At 44.1% G+C, this 24,250-nt stretch overlaps 1 protein-coding gene across 1 annotated transcript; it reads left to right on the top strand.

The window, feature by feature from the left end:
* Positions 1-2,599: 2,599 nt before the first annotated feature.
* Positions 2,600-13,118, top strand: LOC139052918 (uncharacterized). The gene is made up of 4 exons (XM_070530067.1): positions 2,600-2,736; positions 6,540-6,577; positions 8,323-8,397; positions 12,675-13,118. Exons 1-4 carry the CDS (start codon positions 2,700-2,702, stop codon positions 12,870-12,872), a joined length of 348 nt encoding a protein of 115 aa, XP_070386168.1. The 5' UTR covers positions 2,600-2,699; the 3' UTR covers positions 12,873-13,118.
* The last annotated feature ends 11,132 nt before the right edge of the window (positions 13,119-24,250 follow it).

Here is a 24,250-nt window from a genome sequence, read left to right on the forward strand (position 1 = left end):
TTGAGGAAGGTAGCGTAAAGTTGTTCTTTGGTTTTAATTTTATCGTATATATCCTTGCTCACCCAAGGTTTTCTTATTTTGTGTGTCCGTTTAGCAGTTTTTGTGGGAAAACTTGCGTGATAAGCATTTTTTACTACATTAAGAAATTCGTCATATGCCTTATCTGCATCTTTGATTTCATATATACACTCCCATGTAACATCCTGCAGGGATTCTTTAAATCGCGTCAAGTTTGCATCTGAAATATCTTGATAAACGCGTTAACGTCTTGGTTTTTTACGGCAAACTGTGTCTAAAAGTAGAAAAACGGGTAAATGATCACTGATATCACAAGCTATGGTGCCAGCCGTAGCTTTTTCAAGCATGGTGTTTGTTATGAGTAAATCTAACAAAGTCTCTGATGTGTCTGTTATTCTCGCTGCGCTTGTCGGAACAATATCATAGCCATACATACTGACGGTCGATAACAAAGTCATTTGTTTAGAATCACGTTGAATTAAATTAATATTAAAATCACCTCCGACAACAAGTTTGAGATTCTGCTCAGTTGAAAAACATAATAAGCGTTCAAAAAAACTAAAGAAATTGTCAGAGCTGCCAGCGGGCGGCTTATACAAGCCAACAAACATGTTTTCATTTGCACGGACCGCTACAGCTTCATAGCCATCAGTTACACATGTGTACTCTCTTTCAAGGTGGCAATCGATGCATTTTTGCGTAAGGATAGATACACCGGCCCCTCTTTTGTTGTTTCGCGTCACGAAGAAATGAGCATACGGTGGTGGCTCATACATTTCCGAGTCCTTTTCATACCAGGTTTCTGTTAATATAATCACAGAAAAGGGGAAGCTTACGCGATGAAAAAAAAAGTTCTAGGTCATCTATTTTTGATTTTGCAGACCGACAATTAAGGGTAAGAAAAGACAAAGAAAAATTACGTGGTTTTACTTTTTCAGAGAACTGGTGGGGTAAGACAACCATATCGGATAATCACACGAGCAATGCTACTAAGTCAACGATTGCAACCGCGTGTCTTTCTTGACAACACTCGCTCGATCCCCAGTGGCCTTCCGCATAAGAATTTTGCCGTTCGCATGCCAGACAAAACGGAAGGCATTCGCCGCTGCCCAGTCTTTTGTTGAGCGTAGAAGTTCTCGGTTCTGTTTCGTTATATTCTCTAGGATTGAAGCGCGATTCCCGACGTCTCTTAGCCTCTTACGTGTGGCGTACCACATTTCTCTCTCTTTTTGACGACTGAAACGAACAATTATACCGGGGGTTTTGTCTGGCCTTGCGGGAAGTCGGTGTATGGCAGTAATATCATCATCTTTCAGGCAAGGTACTTGAAGAACAGGTGCAAGTTCATTTACTTTACCGAGCAAATCTTCAGCAGGTGTCACAGGAATACCATGGAACACTAAATTTAGGCGCCTGCTGCGCCATTCGAGTTCATTGATGGCCTCCTGTAACTGCATCTGTGTTTCGCTCAATCGCGCTTCGTCAATCTTGCCCACTCTTTTCTTGAGCGACTGTATATCTTTGTCCTGCTTATCTAGACGTTTCATGATGTCGTCAAACGTTTGTGACATATGCTGAATCGATTCCTCTATTACAAGAACAGATTTGCTTAGCGGTAATAGTTTCTCTAGCTTTTTCTCCTATCATCGCTAGCTGTAAGGCAACATCGGTTGCTTCGTATGCTGAACTGGAACTTTTTGCCGATATGCCAGCGGATTTTGCTTCCCGACAAGATTCGCACTTCCATGTTTTCCGATTAGTATCACTTTTCGAGCGAAGTACCTTTTGTGTTACATCGCAACAGCTTCCAGCATGGAAAATGTTGTTGCACTTAATACAAGCAATAGTCAATTCATCGCGTGTGGTAGGCTTTTCACAGACAGAGCACTCTGTACTAGACATAACTGCAAGGGTTCAATGGGAGCAGCGGCAGGCGAGACAGATTAAGGGCACTAATAGTACAAAGCTAATAATAATAATAATAATAATAATAATAATAATAATAATAATAATAATAATAATAATAATAATAATAATAATAATAATAATAATCGCCATAGCGCAGCTTGTCTTAGGTGTCAGCACACGCGACCAATTTTGGAGTTAAAACGTTTCGTGTTTGTGGCACACTCAAGCAATCTTACGCTTCCAACCTAGCCTGCATATCTCCGGTAGAGGAGCAGTGCGTCTCCCGGAATTTTCGCTGGCTGTACACGTTATTCATGATTTAACGGATTAAAACCGCATTAAAGATTAAAGCGTCCGACGCACCGCGTGTAACTGGAGGCAGTTATATATTCTTCAAGGTGCGCGGAAGTACTTCAGTTCTCCGAATCTCGACTGAAACTGCATGCGAACGCTGTCGAGTCTTTTGAAAACCGCACTCGCCCAACACGTGCGACCTCATTGGACAGCTGAAAAGAAAAACCAATTACAGCGGCCCGTAAGTGCGCTCAGAAGCGCACGTACCAGTTCACCAATGCCCCCCCCCCTCCCCCCTCCCAAAAAGAAAAGTGCATGCAGTGAGCCGCAGGCATCCGCAGACGAACAAACTTCTTGACAGTCCGCGAGTGCGACTCAAAACCGTTTCCGAGTGCTACAGCTACTTAAAGCGAGCTTATCCTTCGAAACGGGCCCGAGCTCTTCTAGGTCCCATTACGTCGCACGGTGCTCGGGATAGAATGATGCGGCACGCGCTCTTCACAACCTTGCTCGCACGTGAGTACGCATTACTTCAACGCAAAAGACACGGTGATCAGACGACGAGGTTCGGGCGATAGCAGGGCGCTGGCGCGTTGCGCGCCTCACCGTGTTTGTCGTTCGAGGCAAAATTGAAACCGTTCAGCTCGCAGGATTGTGCACAGATCTCGTAGATATTCCGAGATGATGGATTTTCAATCGAAAGTAGCGTTGCTATTACGTTGACGCGCGAAGCAAATCATGGGCATTGGACGCGTTCCTTTTACCGACATCGCGTGACCGGCCGCTGGCCGCCTTGTGTTCGTCGATTCTTGCTATTATACACATCGTACTTTATTCTTTTATTATTTATCATATTTCAACCATTTATCCCTGGTGCTAACCAAATGTTCCAGTACCTTGAGCACGCGGCACAAGATATGACATGCCAGCTGTGTGAATTCGAAAACTATTAGTAAGACGACAGAAAAGCCCAAACATCTATTCGTTGTAAGAGTCACTAATTCTATACTTACTCAAATGGTAATATATGCCGTTTTCCCCTACGAATTAATGCGTACAATATTTAGCGCATTCCTTAAGTCTCGCTCAAAGGTTGTAAGCATATTATAAGATACGGCGCGTACAACATAAATGGCAACTCTTAAAGGTGAGCAGTGAATTACCGCACCGAAAGAAAAAGGAAATTTATATTAGGCCGTTTTGCATAGGAAGATAGTCATGCGTGATTTCATCTGCCGTTAACGAGGACGAAGGCGCCCTCCTTACCAGCGGTATTGTAATGCCAGAACCCTTTCGTATATATGTATATATATATATACATACATACATATATATATATATATATATATATATATATATATATATATATATATATATATATATATATATATATATATATATATATAGGAGAGAGTTTTTACACACGAGAGAGAGTTTTCGCATTTTGCATGCATTCGAATTAGAACACCTGGTTAGTAAACCTATTGTAAGATGAGAACATGAATCTCAAAAGCCCGTGTGTCGGTTTGTGCCGTTGAACATCACAACATCATTTGGTTAGATTATTTTGATGAATACTGACACTGCAACTGCAACGCGCTGTAAAAAAGGCTTTTCTTGCATACATATTTCCGAGCTACCCACTCATTCTCTATGCTATGCAATTGTTTGGGAGTTTCTTTCCTGGCAACCATAGAATATTATGTGAGGTTAGACAGTATTTTCTTTTTATATACCAGCCGTACATGAACAGAACACACGAGTCGGGAGCTATGAGGCGCTATCTAAAATTGAGTAAAATGGAGCCAACCTTATCCAAGACCCTCATGACTTCACGGAAAAAAAAAAAAAGAGCCAAGTTGGCAAGTTAGCGTTTTGAGCATTTTCTGAAGAGTCGTCGTAATTAGCGAGTAACTAAATACATATTTGTGCAAGCAATAATTTTTCGACCTTCAATGTAAACAATTGCACATAACGGGCTTGAAACAGATAAACGATCTAATTACTGGGCGCAAGCGTTACGCGAAACAGAGAAAAAAAAATTGTTTTTTTTTGTTGATGCCCGAACGCGGTACATCGAGCAACGTTCCATAAAACATGACAATGCCCCCAGCAGTGGTCGTCTCTAGCGACACGCTAGCACATGGAAGGGAAATTAGGGCACACTGAGCATGTGGGTGGTTCTGTTCACCAGAGGCTCAATGTGCGCTTCTAAGTTTTGCCCATCAACCGGCACGACAGAACTACCAACTGAAAGCCGTGTCCACAAATGTGGACATGGCCTTTGAAACGGACACATTCCGAGTTTCTAGATCTTTGCAGATGCACAGCCCTTAGACCTACACCAGCACGCTAGCACTACGCTCAAACGGTAGCAGTTTCGCTCGTAAGATGGCATGATTCTTTGTATGATGGAATAAATATTTCAACGGATTTTCTAAACGCAGGAAAACGTAACGATGTACCATGAATTACAAAGATGAATCAGTGAAAACGAAAATGGTAATTTGTAGCGGTAATTTTGAAAAACAAAGTTCTTTTACTTGTGTACAGACAGGCAATATTGCAAAATTAGGCGAAATACACAAGTTTTGATATCGAAGCGGGCATGCGGCAGCGGAATAAATTTAAATGCCTCAGGGAAATCCAGGAAACCACGGATTAAGCATGGCGTAACAACAACTGCGATAAAGCTATCGCATAAGTTACAAGCAACGCAAGATGTAAATCAGAAACAGGGGTGTGCAATCGATAAATATTTAAGCGATTACAATGCTCATCTCAAAGGTAATAGGTGATGCCTTTCTGTTATTCCAATGATATTCCGTACGCCCAAGAACCTAAAGACACGCAGTGGTGGCTTACTGGCTATGGTATTGCGTTGCTAAGCATGATATCTCGAGATCAAATTCCGGCCGCGGCGGCCAGATTTCACCGGGGAGGAATTGCAAAAGCATCCCCCTCTCATGCATTGGAGGCACGTTCAAGATCCCCTGGTGGTCAAAATCAATCTGGACTTCCCCACTACGGCGTGCCTCATACTCAAATCATGGTTTTTGAGCGTAAAACCCCAGAATTGAATGGAATTCAATTCGAGATGTTGAGAAATTTTGGAGGGCTCCTCAAAAGTATATTGCAAACGGCAAGCTCACCTCACTTCTATATCACGAATGCATCTGACCAATGAATATACCTACATGCAGGTAAGTTCAAATATAAAGATGCACCAACTAGAATATATCTGGATAAAAAAATAGTTCTCACGGAGAATGGGCAGCGTAAGTATATCGCCGCTGTTTAATTACTGAAAAACAGAATGCGTACAAATGACAAAGTTGACATTAGATGCCTGCATGTTCTGTGTAGAAGTGAATGTAAAAGGCGCGGAAACCAGGCAAAGAGCTGTTTCAATGGCATGCATGAGTTATCTCCGGAGATGTATGTCCGAGTTACAAATTATGTTTTAAATATCCCTAATGGCTCGAATGTGGTGTCGTTTGACCGGTACAAGTTCTTACTGTCACCTTTTGTACGTGCTATGCACCAGTGATTGCACGCGGAAATACTATTTTTAACTTTATTAAAACATTATTTTCGCACTATTTTGTATGCGTTTTTGTACTATGGACGAGTGATATGGGTAGCCGGGGGAATCATATCTCCAACATCTGAATCAAGCCATCAGATAAGCTTTTAACACCATACTTCAAGGTATCCAAAGCCGAGTCACAGAATGTCTTTTATTTCAACAAGTAGCCTTTTACTTCAACAGTGTATGCAATGTAATTCTCAGCTCCTTTGCATAGTGGTCATTGAAACACGTAATCCCAAAAATGTGAAATATGCGATAATACGCAATATCAGTCACTGCAACTATTAACATATCAGGTGTCGAAGCTCAAGAACACTGCGTTTATCTTCAGTTACAGTTACCTCTCATGGGCCTTTAATTTCATTGTTGACTTAAAAGAATTTAGGGAACACACATTCGGTGTGAAAAGCCGAACGGATAAAGAAAGTACTTAATATGGCAGCCCATTACTTAGGGCTAATGATATATTCACAAACTTGCTTGCGTGTAATAGGCATTCGTGCTAGAAACAAGGTGCGTAAAATTAGTCGAGTGAGCCCAGATGCATTGTACGTTGTCATCGCAATAAAATGTAACGGTACCAACTCCCACTGACGAACATTGCAACAAAAAATCAAGCTCTTTGTTGTTTTTCATTCTCTTTAGTGAACTTCGGCACAGCGTTTTTATACACTCGCCATACCGGGTGCATGCACGTTAACTAATAAAATATTTCTCAAATTTGCAGTTCTCGGGGCAATCACTGTCGACAGAAGTTATGCTCAAGTGAGTACAACAAGATGTACACTCTCTACTACAGTTCTGCATATGATTACTAAATTTACACGTTAGATAAAAGACAGTGATTTAATTGCAGCTGAAATGCAATACTAATAAAAAGAATTGATAAATTTAGGAGAGATAGATAGATCATGCCCCTTCTACAAATGTTCCAAGCCATTATTGATTTGTTAAAGTGACGTAGAAGCTTGACAAGAAGTCAAATGCAGAGACAGAAAATTCAGTAACGTAGCGTTTTGGGCGCGTTGGTATGACATGGTGAAGTTTATGGTGAAGGTATGGTGAAGTTACATGGTGAAGTTATAGCGCACGAAGAGACAAGGGCACAGAAAGACGTGGAACGCGCGGGCGCCGTTCGTGTACCAGCTCCTGTGTGCACCACGTATTTCATCACTACCTCACTGTGATCAAGAATGACATACTTAACAATAAGACGAAGAAAAAAAGTGGTAGCAATTAGAAGGTAGACCAGGGTAGCTGTTGTAGTTGATTAAAAGAAGAAAAAAAAGTTGAGTAAATGTGCTGTCGTAACGTGGTAAGCAGGCAACCGATTCTATAGGTCATCGTTTGTCGGAGTAGCAGAATGTGTGCCGAAGAAAGGCAACTGCGGCAAAGGAAGGGAAAGAATAGCGTTTTGAGAGAATCTGCACATATAGCTTGGTGTACGCTGGTGCAGTATTCTAAAATCGGCTGATGGCGGCTGCTCCGCTGCTGCTGGTGGCATGGTATGGTATGGTGAAACATTATGGATTAATACAAAGCACGCAGAAGTTTGTCTTTCGCCAAGTGGATGAGTTGAACGCCGCCAAATGTGTTACCGATATACCTATGTCAACGTGCCTACGACACATGCGTGCTCTTTCGGGAGATCATTTGCACGTGATGTGGTTACTCCTGGTCATCGCAGTGGCAGGACAGAACTGTGCTGTATACGTAGTTACAAAGTGGGGCTCTTCTTGTAACAGTATTTTGTAGGCACACTGGAGACACAGCATAAATATTCAGCGTAGTACGCTTTAAAAGAAGCCATGAGTAAACAGCAAGGCAATGTTTTGCCCTTTGACCAATGGGAAATCGCGCAGCTTTGCAGCAGATTACTCGCTCTTCGTAACGCTGGCAATCTTTTATCTACCTATGCAGTTTATTAATATCGCCTAAGCCGGTACACATAGGTAGAGGGCTTGAAAAGCCGGAAGCTGCAGATTGCACAATTGTATTTCGCATACCGTGAGTTATCCTACTGAATTTTTCCACGCGCTAACCAGCTGCACCTGTCAAGAAGGCTGGTTTGTAGCTGTTAACGGAGCGTATTTAAAAACTCGTAACTCGTGTTTGTTTATACAAAGTTACCACATCAGGACCGATAGCTTACCGCTGTGCTTGAAGAGAAAGGTGCAAAGTCATTGCTTTTCTGCCGTTATTGAGTTAGAGGGCAGTAACCTGGAGGTTAAGAAAGCAGCTTGAGAAAAAGTTACTGCGCAAAGAGCAATGGGATGAAGAATGACATGCATAGCTTCAAGAAAGAGGAAGATCTGCAGTATAAATATATTCTTTTTTGTTTCTGGAAAAGCACCTGGATTTTCAATAGGGAGCACTGTCCAAAAAGTGAACGAAGGCGTCAGACAGCGGATGGTGGGGATCTATTATGTGTTCAAACAAATATTGCACTTTTAGAAGTAAAATACGCAAGTGACATCGCGCGGCCACTAATAATTGTCACTTTTTTCCAGGGAGGATTCTACGGCGGGTCTTCAATCAAAACCGGCATCAAGGGCGGAGGATACGACATGTATTATCCATACGTTGTGAGAAACAAAAAAAAGGGCTTTTCTTAAGTTTTGAGCAATCCTGCCTGAACCCTACCTTCAAGCTCACTTTCAGGAACGATTAATTTAGACATAGTTCTTCGCGGTACGTAGTTGGATGTGCTTGTTTCCTTATGGCGCACCGTGGACTGCGGCTTTGTTTGTATTAAATCAAGAATGTCAACGGTAAAAATTGCCGTGCACATCTGGACAGCTACAAAGAGAATTGTATAAAAAAACAGAGTGAACTAGTCGACGAGGATACGTAAGATAATACGGAGGTGGGGAAAAATGAATAAGGCCACTAAAATTCACATTATCGCTAAGATAGGTCGGTTGTAGACGAAGCCATAGGTCGGCATATTCACTTGTGGCCGCACTTACTCGAGCCCCCTCCCCACTGATTTCACAAACATCACGTAAGAAAATATAATTTGATGTCGATTGCAATGGAGGAATGAGGACCAGGGAGGTCGAGTTACCCTGAGAGTGAGGAGGAATGAGTGCCAGTTAACGCCAGTCAGTCCGTCTCCGTGAGGTACGAAGGAACTGAGCGTTAACGTAAGCGCTGGAGAGGGCGAGTGGATGCGAGTATGATCCCTATTAGGCAACTATGAATGAAGGCGAGTATGAACGCGAGTGAGTGAGTGCGAGTACATGTGGGCGCAAGTAGGAGCGTTATTGAGTGCCGATGAATCTTAGTACATAATATTAGTATACAGGCCCCCCCCCCCCCCCCCGAAATATTTGTGTATTTGAGTGAATATCGCTAGTATTACGCAGCAGAGGAGGTTTAAACATCCTGGCTTAAACTTACGAATGAAGCGAGTGAACCTCGAACTGCGAAGGTAATTCGCCGAACAGATATGTACAATATTGCTATATTTTCAGTCTGGTGAAATTGCTGAAAAGGTCGCCTGATTGAAACTTATAGGGCTCTAAATGTATTGGACTGGTACAGTTGGCGTGGCTGACTCAAGGAAAGCCAAGCGCAACGTACGTGGCACACCAATTTAGCCCTGCTCGATACTTCAAAGTTGCCTCGTCTACGTTGCCCAAATGCCAACTGCAATGAAATTTTCGACCCTGTGAAAAGCGCAGTTTCAGATCTTGTTAGACACATAGTCATCTCCGCGGAAAGTTTCACGCTTGAAATGCGAGTGGGTACGTCACAAGGCGCTCGCAAACATCGATGTTTTTGATGCCGAAACTGACAAAGTTGGAAGAAGACACGACCTCCTGTTGCAGTCGATGATTGACACAGTGCGGGCCGAGTCACTGCGCGGCTCATTTTATTGCGCCACTCCTCGAGGGCGGGGAGCAGGAGGAGCGTCGAACTCAAATCTTTTGCCGCACTATCTTCGGGGTTGGCCCTCACTTTAACCTGTGATGACGTGTCAACCAATCCCAAATAATTTCTCCAATATAACATGCGAGAACTAGCGAGAATTTGTTCCAAGTGGATCAGCCTTGCGAACTCCCCGGATAGTCTTGGTGAATTTCAATATGTGCCACAAGGTAGTTACTTAAAATTTAATTCATTAATTTTTGTTAGCTAGTCGGCTATGTATTAAAATTTTTTATGCAGCTAACGACCGCCTCTTCAAGTGGACGAGATCATTAACTTTAATTGAGCCATATGGCTGCTAAAAGCAATTAAAAACAAACTTTTTTGAAAGCGCTTGCTGAAACACCAAGTAATCTCTACAGAATACAATGGTATCCCATAGGAAACCCACATTTTCTCATACCATGTAGAACACCTTACCGTAAAAAAACGACAAGGTTCTACGGTGACTATATTCAACACATAAACTTTAGGGAGCTCACATAAAAGGCTCTATGTTTTCGTATAGTGCATGGGACAACCCTGTTATAGGTTATGAAAAATAGGGGTTTTATATGAGATTGATTTATAGGGCAGGTCTCCAACAATGCTCCACAGAAAGTCGGAGTGACCAAATATGTCATGTACCTTTAGCCGTGCTTCATTTTGTGTATGTCGCTCAAGTCCTTGTACTTTAGAGAACAACGAGATCCACTGGATCCCTTTGAACATAAGACGCACTTCGTTGCACCGATTTTATTGCTGTAAGCTCCATGTGCTGCTCTAGATACTGGAGCGCAGTAACTATAGCCACTTTTGCAATTAACAGAACCCCGTGGCCACACACAACCACACACACATATATATACATGTAAATAAATAAATAAATAAATAAATATATATATATATATATATATATATATATATATATATATATATATATATATATATATATATATATATATGCTTGCAGGCCCGTCTTCAGTTTGTAGGTTTTTAAAAAGAATGGCCAGTTGTTCGTAATATCATTTTGGTTCTTGAGACAGGGAGGCGGGCATTATTTGCAGGAGAACTCGATAGAGGTATTCAACGCATTATTAATTCACTAATTACCGTAGTAATACATTCCTTTATGACACATATTGTAAACAGCGTTTTTAAAGACAATGCTCTTCTCTGCACTGAACCACATAAGTGACTGGAATGCTTAGTTATGGTGTCCCACACTTGTTGAAATTATATTTCGAAACTGATTTCATCCTGGAGAATAATTTCATGTGAAAATGTGTTGCATACTCACCAGCAACAATTTGTAAACTATGTTGTGTCCAGCAAAGTAATTATTTACCAAGGTCACTGCGCAGATCATTTTATTGCGTGCATGTGTTCATTTTTAGTCGTACATGTGTTTTCATTTCTCGGGCTAGTATTGCCCGCGTCTTCGAATCATCAAGCTCAAGATCAAGAGTGACGCTATCTGCCTCAGGCTGTTTTTGAATATTCCTGAAAACTTAACGTTTATCCCCCCATATATATGTAAACGCTAATGCTTTTTTTTGACAGTTCAGTAGTTTATTCATATAAATATTTCACCTTCGTTAACTGTTATATTTCCGCCTTCGCTGCCTCTTCTTTATATGTATATGCAATTGCGAACAGGAAAACAACTTTTCTTCATGAAAGTTCCGATAGGAACTACCACTTCTGTATTTACCCTCCTTTAAACTCCACGACACGAAAGGGTGTGCTTCACATATCACAAATTTCAGTGTTGCTCGCCAATTTTTCGAAAAATTGAGAAAGTTAAGAGAGACTGCATTCAAATTACGGAGTTGGTAATATCTGGCTGCAAAGAACGAGTGTGAAAGAAGGCTGAAGCATGGAAATGCCACATGGCTTGCGACGGCTAGTAAGAAACAAGGCGGGGTATGCGATTATAGTAAACAGCAAAATTGGTTTTCGGTTACTATTACAGCAGTTCAATGTTCGAAAACGGGTTTGTCTTGAACGTCCGCATATCTGTTGCACTGACAATGGCCGCGTATTCACGCCGCAATAGTTGTTTTTGTCGTCGTAGAGGTTCCTCCGCCATCCCTAGCTCTGTAGGATCTGCAACAGCGTGAAGAGGAAGAAAAAGTGCATAACCACTTCCATTGGTAATTGAAATCACGTCATATATAGGAGAGGAGTACGCTAACCATTGAGCTATCGTGTAGAAACGCAGCTGGGCATTTAGGGGAAAGCTTAGCGTTTCACACAGATTCTGCGAGCAGTGTCGTCTGTGCACCAATCTCGGAGTCCAGAACAAGCAACCCTGTAGTGGACGACGATTGCATTTTGTACATCAGGACACGTGGATTTTTCTCTTGTAATAAATACCGTAAATGTTGCAATAAGTAGGCTTATATGACCTTTTCTTACACTCGTAACAAGCAAAAACAACATCATTGATGACAGCAGTTAGATGCAAACTGGTTTGAACGTCTACGGTATCAGAAAAGAAGCCTTCATTTTCTGGATGCCAGTCTTTCGGGTGCAACATTTTACTTGCGAGCATTTTCTCGTTTTGTTTTATTCCAGCTCCAACTACCTGCAGTTTTGGGGGACAAACTAACTGTTACAGTTATTATTAACTCAAAAGCTTGCTTCTGTGAGGAATCTGATAGCGCTTGAGAAAACGTGAGAGGTGAACCATTAGGAAAACGTTTGGATTATCGAAACAACATCGCACAAACAAGCCGTAAAATTTCAACTTGAGGACACGTGCGACGTTTTTGTATACATACACTTAGCTTGGGCTTCCTATTTATAGCGTATTATTCACCTCTTACGTAAGTTTTGTCAATTGAGCGACCTGCAAATGCAATTTTTTTAATGCTACTGCTAGGTTCCGTAGAGAAAACTGCTTGTGGCAGTACCGGAGCTCATTGGTCTCTTCACTTTCATGCAGTATTCTCTGCCATTCGTCGCAAGGGGAACGCTAACCATCTCGCGCAACCCTGGCTGGTATGGAGGGTCGAGCACCTACTGGCAGCAGCAACAGCAGGTCCCGCTTTCACCCTTTTACGGTGGCAGCAGCGACGGCATGGCCGCAGGCTACGGCGGAGGCAGCCTCGGAGGCAGCTACGGAGGCAGCATAAGTGGTTAATAAATTCGAAGCTCTGAAGCAACTTTTGCAGAAGGATTTCACAGTCTGCATTTCGAAGCCACTGTGCGATTACTTCTCTCTTTTGTATTTTACTTCTCAGTGGCGATGCATAATACATGTTGACGAGTTTGGACAGCTAACAAGTGTGCCCGGCTGCCAAATTAGTTTTCACGATAGTCTGCTTTCTTCTCGCTATTCCACTGTCCGTCTCTTGAAACGTAATAAACTCATTTCTCAACTTCCCAAGAGCACGGCCATCAAAATGTTTTTTGGGGTACATCTACACAACGCCTGAACTACATTTCCCAGTGTCACACAATAAATTGCCAATTGCGGAGATACGTAATTACACAGAATGTCGCTCGCAACAAAGAAGACTTGAACGAAGACTCAAAAGCGTCACATCTCTGCACATATTCCGCACAAGGGCCATGTTAATTTTTATATAATGAAGCGCAATCTGCCTTTTTTAAAACATTAACGGAGCCCGAAATCGAAACATCACAGCATAGTGAGATACGCATCATGGTTTTCGCAGTGCTAGGACGTATGCTTGCGTGAAATTTGGAATTATTAACCATATTGGCCTCTCATTCTCAAGTTCAACAAATGAAAAAACCAACAAACGCTATAATCGGCGATTGCTGCCGAGATGCGCAGACACATGTTATATTATAATTTTGAACGAGGGCTATTGCACTATCTTCGGGATTGGTCCACTAATGGGGAATGCTTAACGCCAGCTTCACCTCCACCTTGGGTCGGTCCGGCATTGCACTTCCTTCGGGATGGGCCCACATTTGAAAAAATGTTAATCTATGTTCACGGAGACGAGATCTGCCAGAACCTAGCCATAAACTGCTTCGCTGTAAGACAACCTGAGCTGTATATGTCAAAAGCTTTTACAACGAAGTACTTCGTACATCGAAAATGCTTATTTCTACAGGTCACATTGCTGTGAAGATCTCGCAACCGTACTACTCGGTATAGAGTAGGCGCATCACGTTCAAGAAGAGGACACCTTTATGTACCATGAATTCAAGAGAGAATGAAATAACTTACCAACATTTCGCCTACCGGAAAATGGGTAAAGCGAAGCTCCTCCTACGTGCACGTGACCTTCGTCATGGTTGTAACTCACAGGTAACGCGGTGCCGTATTGGTTCGGCATCCCGCTTTTTCAGCTCGCGATCTTCTCGTTGCTGCCTGATGGCCTGGGCTCGGGCGGCTCCAACGGCTAAATCGGAGCGCCGTCAGCTATTCCTTTCACAGGCAAGTTCTCGGCGCCACTCGTGGAAAGCTGCCAGCTCTTCGGGGAACGCTGAAGCCGTGGCCGTGCAATTCTTTTTCGGAGAATGAACTCAATGAAAACGAGGCTGGCGTCACGCGTGCGAAACCCCTTCCTGTCGTTTCCCTCCCCGGCGGAAGCGAAACAGCTCTGATTGGTGGCGCGCGTGGCTTGAGCGCGCGCCTGTGCAGCTGCAATCCTTGCTAATGACTCACGCTCCGGTGCCGGCGCAGCTGTCAACTCATCAAACCGCCTTTTCGTGCAGCTGCTCTACTCTGGCATCAACTGGGTTTTGCGTGCCCAGATCGCTACTGAAACTCGTGAGCTAATGCATGCTTCGCTTGAAAAAAAAATTTCGAGGACACCTAAGCAATTCTTATGAGTTACGAATGCGAAAGCATTAAATGCAATTGAACGCCGCTGGGCGGTTATTCGAGTGATGAACTCCTCGAGGGCAAGCTAGTGTGTTGTGACGCTTGCTAGACGTCTTCTAGATAGCACAAGGCCGGTGGTGTTCGATCCGTGACGTCATGCTATCTTCCCCTACTGCCATAGAATGGTATGCGGACGCTACCGAGTAAGCCGCGGTGATGTTGACGTCACCGCTTTCTTCAGGCGGGGCTTGGCAATGGAAATTTCACTTGAAGTAGGATGAAGTCGTAAAGCAGAGTGCACAGTCCTGTTAATTGTGAGGCGCTGGTTTAGCCTTGGGAGTAAGGCCTTTGCCTTCTGGGCGAGGGGCTGTAGGTTGGAAACACATCCCTATGAATTTTTTCCTGTGGAATTTATACTGCTTTTTATTCATCAGTCTTTTCATAGCGATTACCGAGACCAAGTTAGAGACACCGGCGACAGCTTGGGCGAGCAAGGAAGGCGTGAATAACACAGTATTGCGAAGGTGACGTCTTCTATGGATGAGGATGGACTCCAGCTTTACTTATGATGTGGCCTAGGGAACGAAGCCCATCTAAGCTCAGTGGCACCATCCGGCTTCAGAGTGAGCCCTGATCACCTGACGACCTCTAGTATAATCATAAGGCGCGCCTAGGCTGACCGTCCGAATTCGCGGCAAAGACGACGACGTCATGCAAGTAGGCGATATAGGTGTGTCACTTCGGCTATGCTAATACCATCTCCATCATGCGCTGGAAAGTTGTTGGTACCAAGCACAACCCGAGTGGCATGACCTTGAACTCGCAGAGACCGTCAAGCGTGAGAAAAGCCATCTAATCCGGATCTATTGTGTCAGCTTCCATTTGCCAGAAACCTTTGTTGCGATGCATCGATGAAAAATATATAGCATTGCAAAGGCGGTCCAACGCGTCGTATATCTGTGAAGAGGCGAAGTATACGTCCTTGTTGCGATCTTGTTCACACGATAATATTCATCACAAGAACGCAGGGCACCGTTCCCGTCTTCACTAAAACTACAGGACACGCCCACGGACTCTTGGACGGCTGGATGATTTCGTCGGGCAGCATTTAATCAACTTGTTCCTTAGGTTCTTGGCTCCCATTCTTGGGTTGAAATTTGGCACCGGCTAGGACCCAGTGGTCGAGTGCCTTCTTCGGTTCTTATGCGATGCGTTGCGACTTGTGTTTCTGGGATCCTCAATGACATATCGAAAGGCAGCCTCTGTATTGTCGAAAACCATTATTATGTTGCGGCTTACTCATAGGAAGACCTCTAATGCTGCCGGAAGGGGGCTCGGGAACTGTAGCAGAAAACTATGGCCGGAGCTATGGCAGGGAACTGAAGGCTTATTCAGGAAATAGCCGAGGGAGTTCTCTTGCTAGGCAGCCGAGAAGTAGATAATGTTCAACCTAGACGACATTTTCTACGTCTGCAGATGTTTCAGTGCCGATGGAAATGGCGCTGGAGCAAGGCAGGATGCTTACTTGGCCTTCGAGCACATTCAAGGAACGGTAACCGAGCATCCTATCCTGCGATATCGCTTGGTCCATGGGTAGTGTTATCGAGTTAGGTCTGAAGTCGTTGAATGTGCCGTGTTGGCTGAGGAAGCCCATGCCGAGTGTTATGTCTCGTAAGCACTGTTGGAGGAAATGGAAGGTCACAGGGTAAGTCCAGTCATGAGCAGTAATGCCATCTTGCAGAGATATTCGGATCGGCGTTATCAGGTGTGCGAATTTAAGGGCCGTCCCATGCACTCTTGAACTTCTTGAACTTGGCAGCAAAAAGATGAAGTGAGTACAGAATTGTCGGCTCCTTAGTCAACAAGTGCGGTGACCTCATGGCCGTCGAGAAGCAAGTCGAGGTCGAGCGCCATTCTTGCATTATAGATAGGTTAGGTACCGAGTGACGGCTGCGTCGTGTTTCCTGAGCCGTATTTTGCCGTGTCATGAAGTCTTCCACACGCGCCATTTTCATTTCTTTCAGGCTTAGTTTGGGCGGCTGCGTGTGGTGGCTAGGTCGACGGATTGGTCGCTGCGTCGGCTTCATCAGCAGCGGAAGATTCTGAGCATTTAGACGAACAGTAACTTCCTTTATACGGATGGCGGCTTTCAGTTTCACGGATCAGGCCCACCAGTTGGGCCAATGCATGGTAGACGCTGTAGTGAGATGTAGCGTCGTGGTGAGGACGAACGGGAAGGTTGTCGAGGATGTCACTGCTTTTAAGCGATGTAGTCAGTGATGTCGCGAAATTGACCACCTCATTGTGAACGGAGTGCATTGATGGAGAACCCTCGTAGTCCCATCTAGGGATATGGGCACCAGCGATAGATGTGGCATACTTCTCCACAGTGGTAGCAAAGGGGACGGTGGTCTGGGGCATGCCAAATGTAATTCCTGGGTCGTTTTGCAGGCTCACAGGTGGGGCCGAAGGGGGGGGGGGGGCAAGGGGCGGCGCCTGGTGGCAGCGCTTGCCGCGTATGTCAATGTGTCTAGCTGGAGCTGTGGTGGTTCGAGCTGCACCTCGGGAGCTCCCGATGACCGCTGAATTTCTCCTTTCACAAAGTCGGCCATGGAAACCTTCTTGAGGCTGGGCCACAGGAAACAGCTTACACAGCTTTTTACTTATGATTGCCCTAATGATTTCTTGATGCTCTTTAAAGCCGAATGCTTGGACCTCGTAATTTAGCCTTGACACTGGGCTGTTGTATTGCTTTGTACGCATATCCAGGGTCTCCTCAATGGCTGTGCGCGTAGTTGTAAACTTCAAGATGGTCTTGGTCGGGTTGCCGTATAATCTGGCGAAAAGTTGTCTTGTTTCACACCCCTCATCAGGAAGCGGACTTTCTTTTTTTTTCAGACATATCAGGATCGCTGTGTGAAATAGCTGAGTCACCTATTTTGTATGCATCGCGATGTTCTTGTATCGGAACTGCGCACAGCATTTCAGCATCACTTCAGCTTTCTGTTTGCGAACGACGCTCGTGGGGTTGCTCAAGAAGTTGGTGGGCGAAAGGTCCCATGTTTTTGTTCGGGGGGGGGGGGGGAGACTTACGATTCGTTAATCTGGTTTTGGTGGCAAACTACACTGCCAGGGCTTGTCGTCGGAGTTTTAATTGTTGAACGCAGCCACCACTTCGTGTATCTCCAGCGATTTTCCCGGGTGTTCAAACGATGGCGTGGAGAGGTGGGTTGCTCCCTTGTCTGCTGCACCACGATGAGGTACGCTGGCGCGGCCATTATGGCTGTTGACGGCGCCTTGATTTCCCTTATCTTTTCGGTAAGAGGTCCGTACTCCGGTAGCAATCCTTGCAGCTCGTGGCTACGTCACGGGCCTGCTGCGACTTTTACCTTGTCTGCGACTTGCCTGGCAGGGAATGTCCGATGCGGAACAAAGAAGCACCTCCACCAGGCGCAAATACTATGTGCTTCTCATTGACCGTGTCAAATCGCGTCAGAATTACGTCAGGCATACAGTCGGCGCGACGGCTCATCATCAATGCTTGCAGCACTTGCACCTGCGTGTTATTCATGCAGCGTGCCAGTGACTGGAAACTAAGCACAAATTGCCAACCCACCCGGTATCCACGAGAAGGATGGACTATCGCGGACGCTCCCACGGCTACGAGCCTATCCAGAAGATACAGTGGTATTGGTTATGCGCTGGTGCCATGGAACAGCTTAAATACATAGCGGCTGCCCACCGTCATGTACGACCCCACCTCCCCCCCTCCCAAAGAAAAGAAAGCTAATGCACCGTACGAGGGATGCCATATGTTGATCCTAAATGTCAATGTCCAGTCAAACTATGATTCTATATACATCGACAGGGGCAAATGCAGTGCGGGACATTTATTCAAACGCGTTTGTTATCGCTACACCTGCGCATTCATACCACATAACGCTGTACCTTTTCGCCTAGTTTATGCAGTCCTTATGTGAACGAATGTTCACCTCAGCAAGAATTATGGTTCGGGCCAAGCATTCAGGGCAGGACAGCATGGTTCTCCAGTGAATAATCACCGCGTGCTTCGTCTGCCCATGCTATTTAACTCTACCATATCTCCCCAAATCTTTACGAGGTTTCATGAGTGAACGCATACAGAGACTCAGCCTCGCGGATTTCTAGTCGCACATCCGGAATCATAGTGCACCGAGTGTAACACAAGTCAAAGAATAAAAACCTGTAAACCCCTGCTTGCTACTTTGCACTTTTACGTCTAATGCACTTGCGAAGACGTCACTCACGATGATATTTTCAGCAGGCTAAGGTGGCCGATATCTCGTGATCTCAACAGATACGCGTACAGAGAAATCCCGTGTCCGCAAGGTGCGCTGCCTTGCGCTGATGCGCTGCCTAGAAGAACGCAATACGAATGGCCATTCTGTTTTCCTAGGCGGCTTACTAAATTTTATGCAGCTGATTGTCAGGCTCATCAGTCGTGAGAGCAAGCACAAAAACAGCTTAGCGTTCAGTGCCCGCTTAAGGATATCTACATCTGGGTGCCTGGGAAAAACCGCTGCGAGCGCCAGCGCGTCTCTGCGCAGCTGTGGCTCCCACACCTGTCCTACTTGAGGTGTTGAGATCACTTTGAGGTACTGAAAACCAAATGGCGCTTTACATCCCACGCAAATTCTAGCTGGAACGAAATATCACTTGAGCAAATATGACGACGTATATGCTATCATAGCCACATTGACACAGTTGCGGGGCTGGCAATGTGTCTTTTTTGTTTTCTTCTTAACAGCCAGCAAGTACCATCTAAGGAGACGGTGCGTGCACACCGTAGTTAGCGGATATGGTGGAAGCCCCAAACACAGTCTAATTTTTTTGAGCTAGCTACTTCTCAATAATCTTAATTCCACTTCGTTTAAGGAAGTGAGGGGTGGTTTTCTCAGCTTCGGTGTTGACAAGGTCCATTCTTCTAGCTTATCCTGACGCACTTTCGTATTTCAAGCGTAATATTTTGCACAAAGGTTACTTTTGCCAACGCCTCCCAAAACAAGGCCAATTTTGCTGGCCGTGATCTTAAAAAAATGGAACGTAGCTTAAGTGGTAAGGCACTATAATATTTTTTCGCCTATAAAACAGCGCTTCCTCTTTGAACTCCCGTGAGTCCCGTAGAAAAAAGAAAGCGTAGCGCTGATTAGTGATTCTGCCCGTTGCTCGCCTTCACCCCATCGCCCCTTTCCCACTCAGAAAATTGTGCAGCAACTCCACTTGAATTGTCTAAGTATGCCTAAGCACACTCCCCAATTTCAGTAGGTTCACAACCAAATTTCAAATTGGCCCATTCCCAAATGCCGGCCAAATGCACTCGCAAATTTGAAGTTGGCACAATCTCAAACTTCAGTTGACCAACACATGATTTTCAAGTTGCGCCAACCGTAAATTTCAGTTGGCACACCTCCAAATTTCAAGTTGGCAACCCGTTTATTTCAAGTTGGCCCACCCCCAAGTTTATTTAGGCCCTAAATTTAGGTGGCCCATCCCCATATTAAGTTTGGCCCATCCCCAATCTTCAGGTTCACCAACTCCAAATTTGCTGACTCTTGAGTTTCCCGCATGCAAGGTACTTTTCTCCTAGTTATACTTTGTGGCGCAAAATACATTTCTTGAAACGGGACCGAAGAAAGGAAGACAGTGAAGCGCCAAACTACCAACTGTTTAATGACAGCTTGAACAAACGTATACATGAAAAGACCACTTCCGCTCATGCGCAGGAAGCCAAGGTGTGACAGAACAACATGGTCAGGATAACATACTTTGGATAAAGCACATTTCTTCGGAATATAATACGATAGATGCATCGCTGGCACAATCAGAGCCTTTCTTTTTAATATAAAACGCTTCCAACTCCCATGCACTTTGGTCCCTTCTTTTGCGAAGAATCAGAAGAATCAGGTTGGGACAAGTCATACGTCGGACAAACGGGACGTTGTATCAATGACAGACTGAGGGAGCACGCTAATAGTATCGGTAAGTGTGACTAGGCGCATCTTCCTGCGCACTGTAAAGCCTGTCGTTGTACGCCACGCTTTGAACAAGTATTGATTCTCGGCAAAAGTAGGGACGAAGCTGCAAGGGAGTTGTTTGAAGCGTTTTATGTTTGAAAAAAAGGCTCTGATTGTGTCACCGATACATCTATCGTATTATGTTCCGCAGAAATGTGCTTTATCCAAAGTATATTATCATGACCATGTTGTTCTGTCACACCTTGGCCCGCTGCCCATGAGCGGAAGTTGTCTTTTCTTCTATACGTGTGTTCAGGCTGTCAATAACAATTGATAGTTTGGCGCTTCACTGTCTTCCTTTCTTCTGTCCCTTTTCAAGAAATGTATTTTGCGCCAGAAAGTATACCTTGAAAATCTAAGCACCAACTTGCCCAAGAAGAAGTTCTTTTGGAAGGTACTTTTCGTAACCGCCAGAGCGCTGTTCCTTGTGCCCAGCAGCTTTAGCCTTGAGTGCTGTGCCGCGCCAATTTGTCGCGCCCTCCGATAATTTGAGCACCATCCAAGGAGGCATTGTTGTTATTATTGGCCATCTAACTCCTTGCTGACTGCAAGTATGGGAGCTTGGCAAGGAAATTGGTCGATTTTTACGAGGACCAAAAATAAACTTTCAGGACAGATTTCGGGTTAGTGTTATTAAAAGGAGAAATTACTTCTTGAGGTGAAAGCAATTAAATTTGGAAGAATGAATAGTAGCTACTTGAAATGCACAGAGAAACGAAAATATGCAAAATTAAGAGGCCATTTGGTTGTACTCCATACGAAACTCCTAGACTACAGAGCAGCCCTCCCTGTGGCTGACCCACACTGTAAGGGCCCAAAGAAATGAGTCCAAGCACAACGTTAAATCTTGATATGGTTGTTATTTCTTCTCCATAAGACGAAAGGGCCACTTTTCATGCATGCCAATCATTTCGCATTTTCAGAGATGAGAATATTAGGTAGCTGCAGCCGTGTGATGGACCATTCATCTTTTTTATTAGTTGCATGAACAGGGTTGTCTTATTATTTATCAGCAAGGAACTTTTAGAAATACACCCTGATAAGAAAAGTTGCTTCAGAAGTGAAATATTGTTCTGTTCTCTCAATACAGAAAGCTTAATTGCATTCGAACGCCTTTTAAAAGCGTTTGTTCAGTCAACTGGGGGGCTCATAAATGTGAACAAAAACATGTTATATCTGGTATACCACAACAATGATAGCAATGAAATAAAAGAACAGCTCATCACTGAAAAGAGGCAAGCTGAGCTGTAACACGGATGGTGTTTTTAAAGGATGAAAAGTTGGGGACACTGTCGGATTAACAGGCTGACTAAAAGTAGCAAACCCGTTTTATCACCAGCCCATAGGCAAGGCATCCTGATTTAAAACGCATGAATGATCAATTCATTCGTTTTCTAGCCAACCGGCAGCTCTGCACGGCGGCCTTGCGTTCGTGCAGCAAAATCATTTGAAAGAGACCGTATTCATCGAGCTTTATGTTGACTTGAATACCAGTTGTTATCCGTTATATGTAAAGCAAAGATTATCTTTGACAACCTCGAATAGTGAATTATAAGTTAGAGTCGCACACACTATATGAATTGTACTTCAAATAGAATTTAAAATGCACGCCCTTACTTTACTGGCTTTACAACGCCTTCTAACAACGAGTGTTTGCATATGTCGCATTTTAGTTAACACATAAGCACCTCCCGGAATGTTCCTTCTGGTTCTGTGACTATTACGTTGCCTATTTACCTAGCAACATACGAAAAACATCGAAATGATCTTTAATAGTTTTATTTCTTATTCATATTGCACAAGGACATACCAAATGAAGTGTGAAAGTGTTTCTCTAAATACTAAGTAACATACGAACATCAACAATATTGTTAAGCTGTCAGTTAAATGTAAATGTATGGTCCAAGCCAGTAGCGCACCATTTTCTTTTGACCCTTGCTTTCTTTGTCTCTCTTTCAATTGCATATACGTTTTTAAACCAAATGATAAAATTCTAATAATCACTAGTGACAATGAAATTGAAATTCAGGTACATGGTTACAAACGAAGTTCGCCTCAAGTGTAAAAAAAATGGCTGTGGCTTAGGTAAGGTTAAGCCCAGGATGCGAAGCATACTAGCCTTTGTTTTAGTTGTTGAACCACTGTTTAGCTTGGTGAACTGCTGTTGCTTGGCTATATTTGGTTCGGCCAGACGAAGAAACAACTCATGCGTTATTCTGCTTCGCCTTGGACGCCCCGCATTGGACGCGGTGAGCGTCGAGCAACGCAGCGTTCGGCGCGGCAACGAAATGTGTGCCTGAGCAAGCGACGCACGCCTGAGCCTTAGAAACAGCTCGTTTCTAAGGCAACACCGCATTCACTAGAGGCGCTTTTGTACCGCTTTGAAGCATCGTACTCGTGGCTCAGTGGTAGCGTCTCCGTCTCACACTCCGGAGACCCTGGTTCGATTCCCACCCAGCCCATCTTGCAAGAGTTGAGCCAAAGCCACTTCTCCTCTGTCGTGACGTCACGGTGTCACGTGGTTTCAAGGCGACACCGCCGCGCCTGAGGAGCTGGGTTGAGCTCTCGTAATATGCTTCGCATAAAAACTGGCTATATTTAACATTAATAAGCGACTCAGTGCGGTAAATGACAATGCGCATGCTCTATAGGGACGAAGTCTGACAAATGTATTTCGGCATTGGTGTGCTTTGCAGTGCCTTCCTTCCAAGCAGTGGGCTATGCCTCAGGATACTTGAACTATCATTTGCTACCCCGGCAGACATGCAGGCTGAGTTTGCTTCGGGAAGCCGCAACAGGAGGCCCCTGTTCGGCCCATTTACGGTGGCACCATAGGTGGCGGCGGCGGCGGCAACGCAAGTAGTTCAAGCGCTTAATGAAAGCGAAGGTTTCAAGCAAATTTTATAGAACCATTTCATAGAGTCTGCATTTCTAAGGCTCCTAAGATCTCTCTTCTGTTCCGCACTGTGATTACATGCGACCAAGCATTATAAACTTTAATATAGACAGCAATTGTTTCACGCCGGAAAGATGTTCAGCATAATTTGCTTTCTTCTCATGAACCTATTAACAGTCTCTTTAGTTGTAATATAGTGATTTCAGCAAAAAAAAGAGAAAAACAAGGAAGAGGACATTGTATTTTTTTCAATAATTTTTAAGAATTGAGTACATTTTGCCGCCTGCAAGTAGTTGTTAGTTATCCATCGCCGCATGGGAGTACAATGCAATACAGAAGATATATCGCATAAAAGCTTCGAAATGCAGACGTGAAAAATTTCTGTAAAACATCCTTCATGCCTTGATGATGATAATAATTTATAATTTTATTTATATTTATTAATTATAATAACTTATTTAACTGGATCATTGCCTATGATCCAGTTAAACTTCCACCAACACAAGAAAGAGTGAACTTGGCTGGACAGCTTAGAAACTGCGAAGAACCTCATCCTCAACACCTATCTAAAGACATCTTTCAGGTAGCGCGCGGATTTCTCAGCTGAAGAGAAACACACTTTTTGCACTTACTCAAGTCCAAATCATGTGTACCTGAGAGAAGAGATCTACTTCAATACAGTGCAGAGACATTGACAGGACATAAAATTGTGAACGCGCTTTCATTTTAATTCTTTTTGTTAGATTAGAAACTCTCGCTAACAAATC

The sequence above is a fragment of the Dermacentor albipictus genome, unplaced genomic scaffold (assembly GCF_038994185.2).
Source record: "Dermacentor albipictus isolate Rhodes 1998 colony unplaced genomic scaffold, USDA_Dalb.pri_finalv2 scaffold_44, whole genome shotgun sequence".
Classification (NCBI taxonomy): Eukaryota; Metazoa; Arthropoda; class Arachnida; order Ixodida; family Ixodidae; genus Dermacentor; species Dermacentor albipictus.

Bases quoted from the DNA above. Each gene is read 5' to 3' on its own strand.
- LOC139052918 (XM_070530067.1), top strand. From the start codon at position 2,700: ATGATGCGGCACGCGCTCTTCACAACCTTGCTCGCAC. The intron at 2,737-6,539 runs GTGAGTACGCAT...TCAAATTTGCAG, and splicing joins CTTCACAACCTTGCTCGCAC to TTCTCGGGGCAATCACTGTC. The intron at 6,578-8,322 runs GTGAGTACAACA...ACTTTTTTCCAG, and splicing joins TCGACAGAAGTTATGCTCAA to GGAGGATTCTACGGCGGGTC.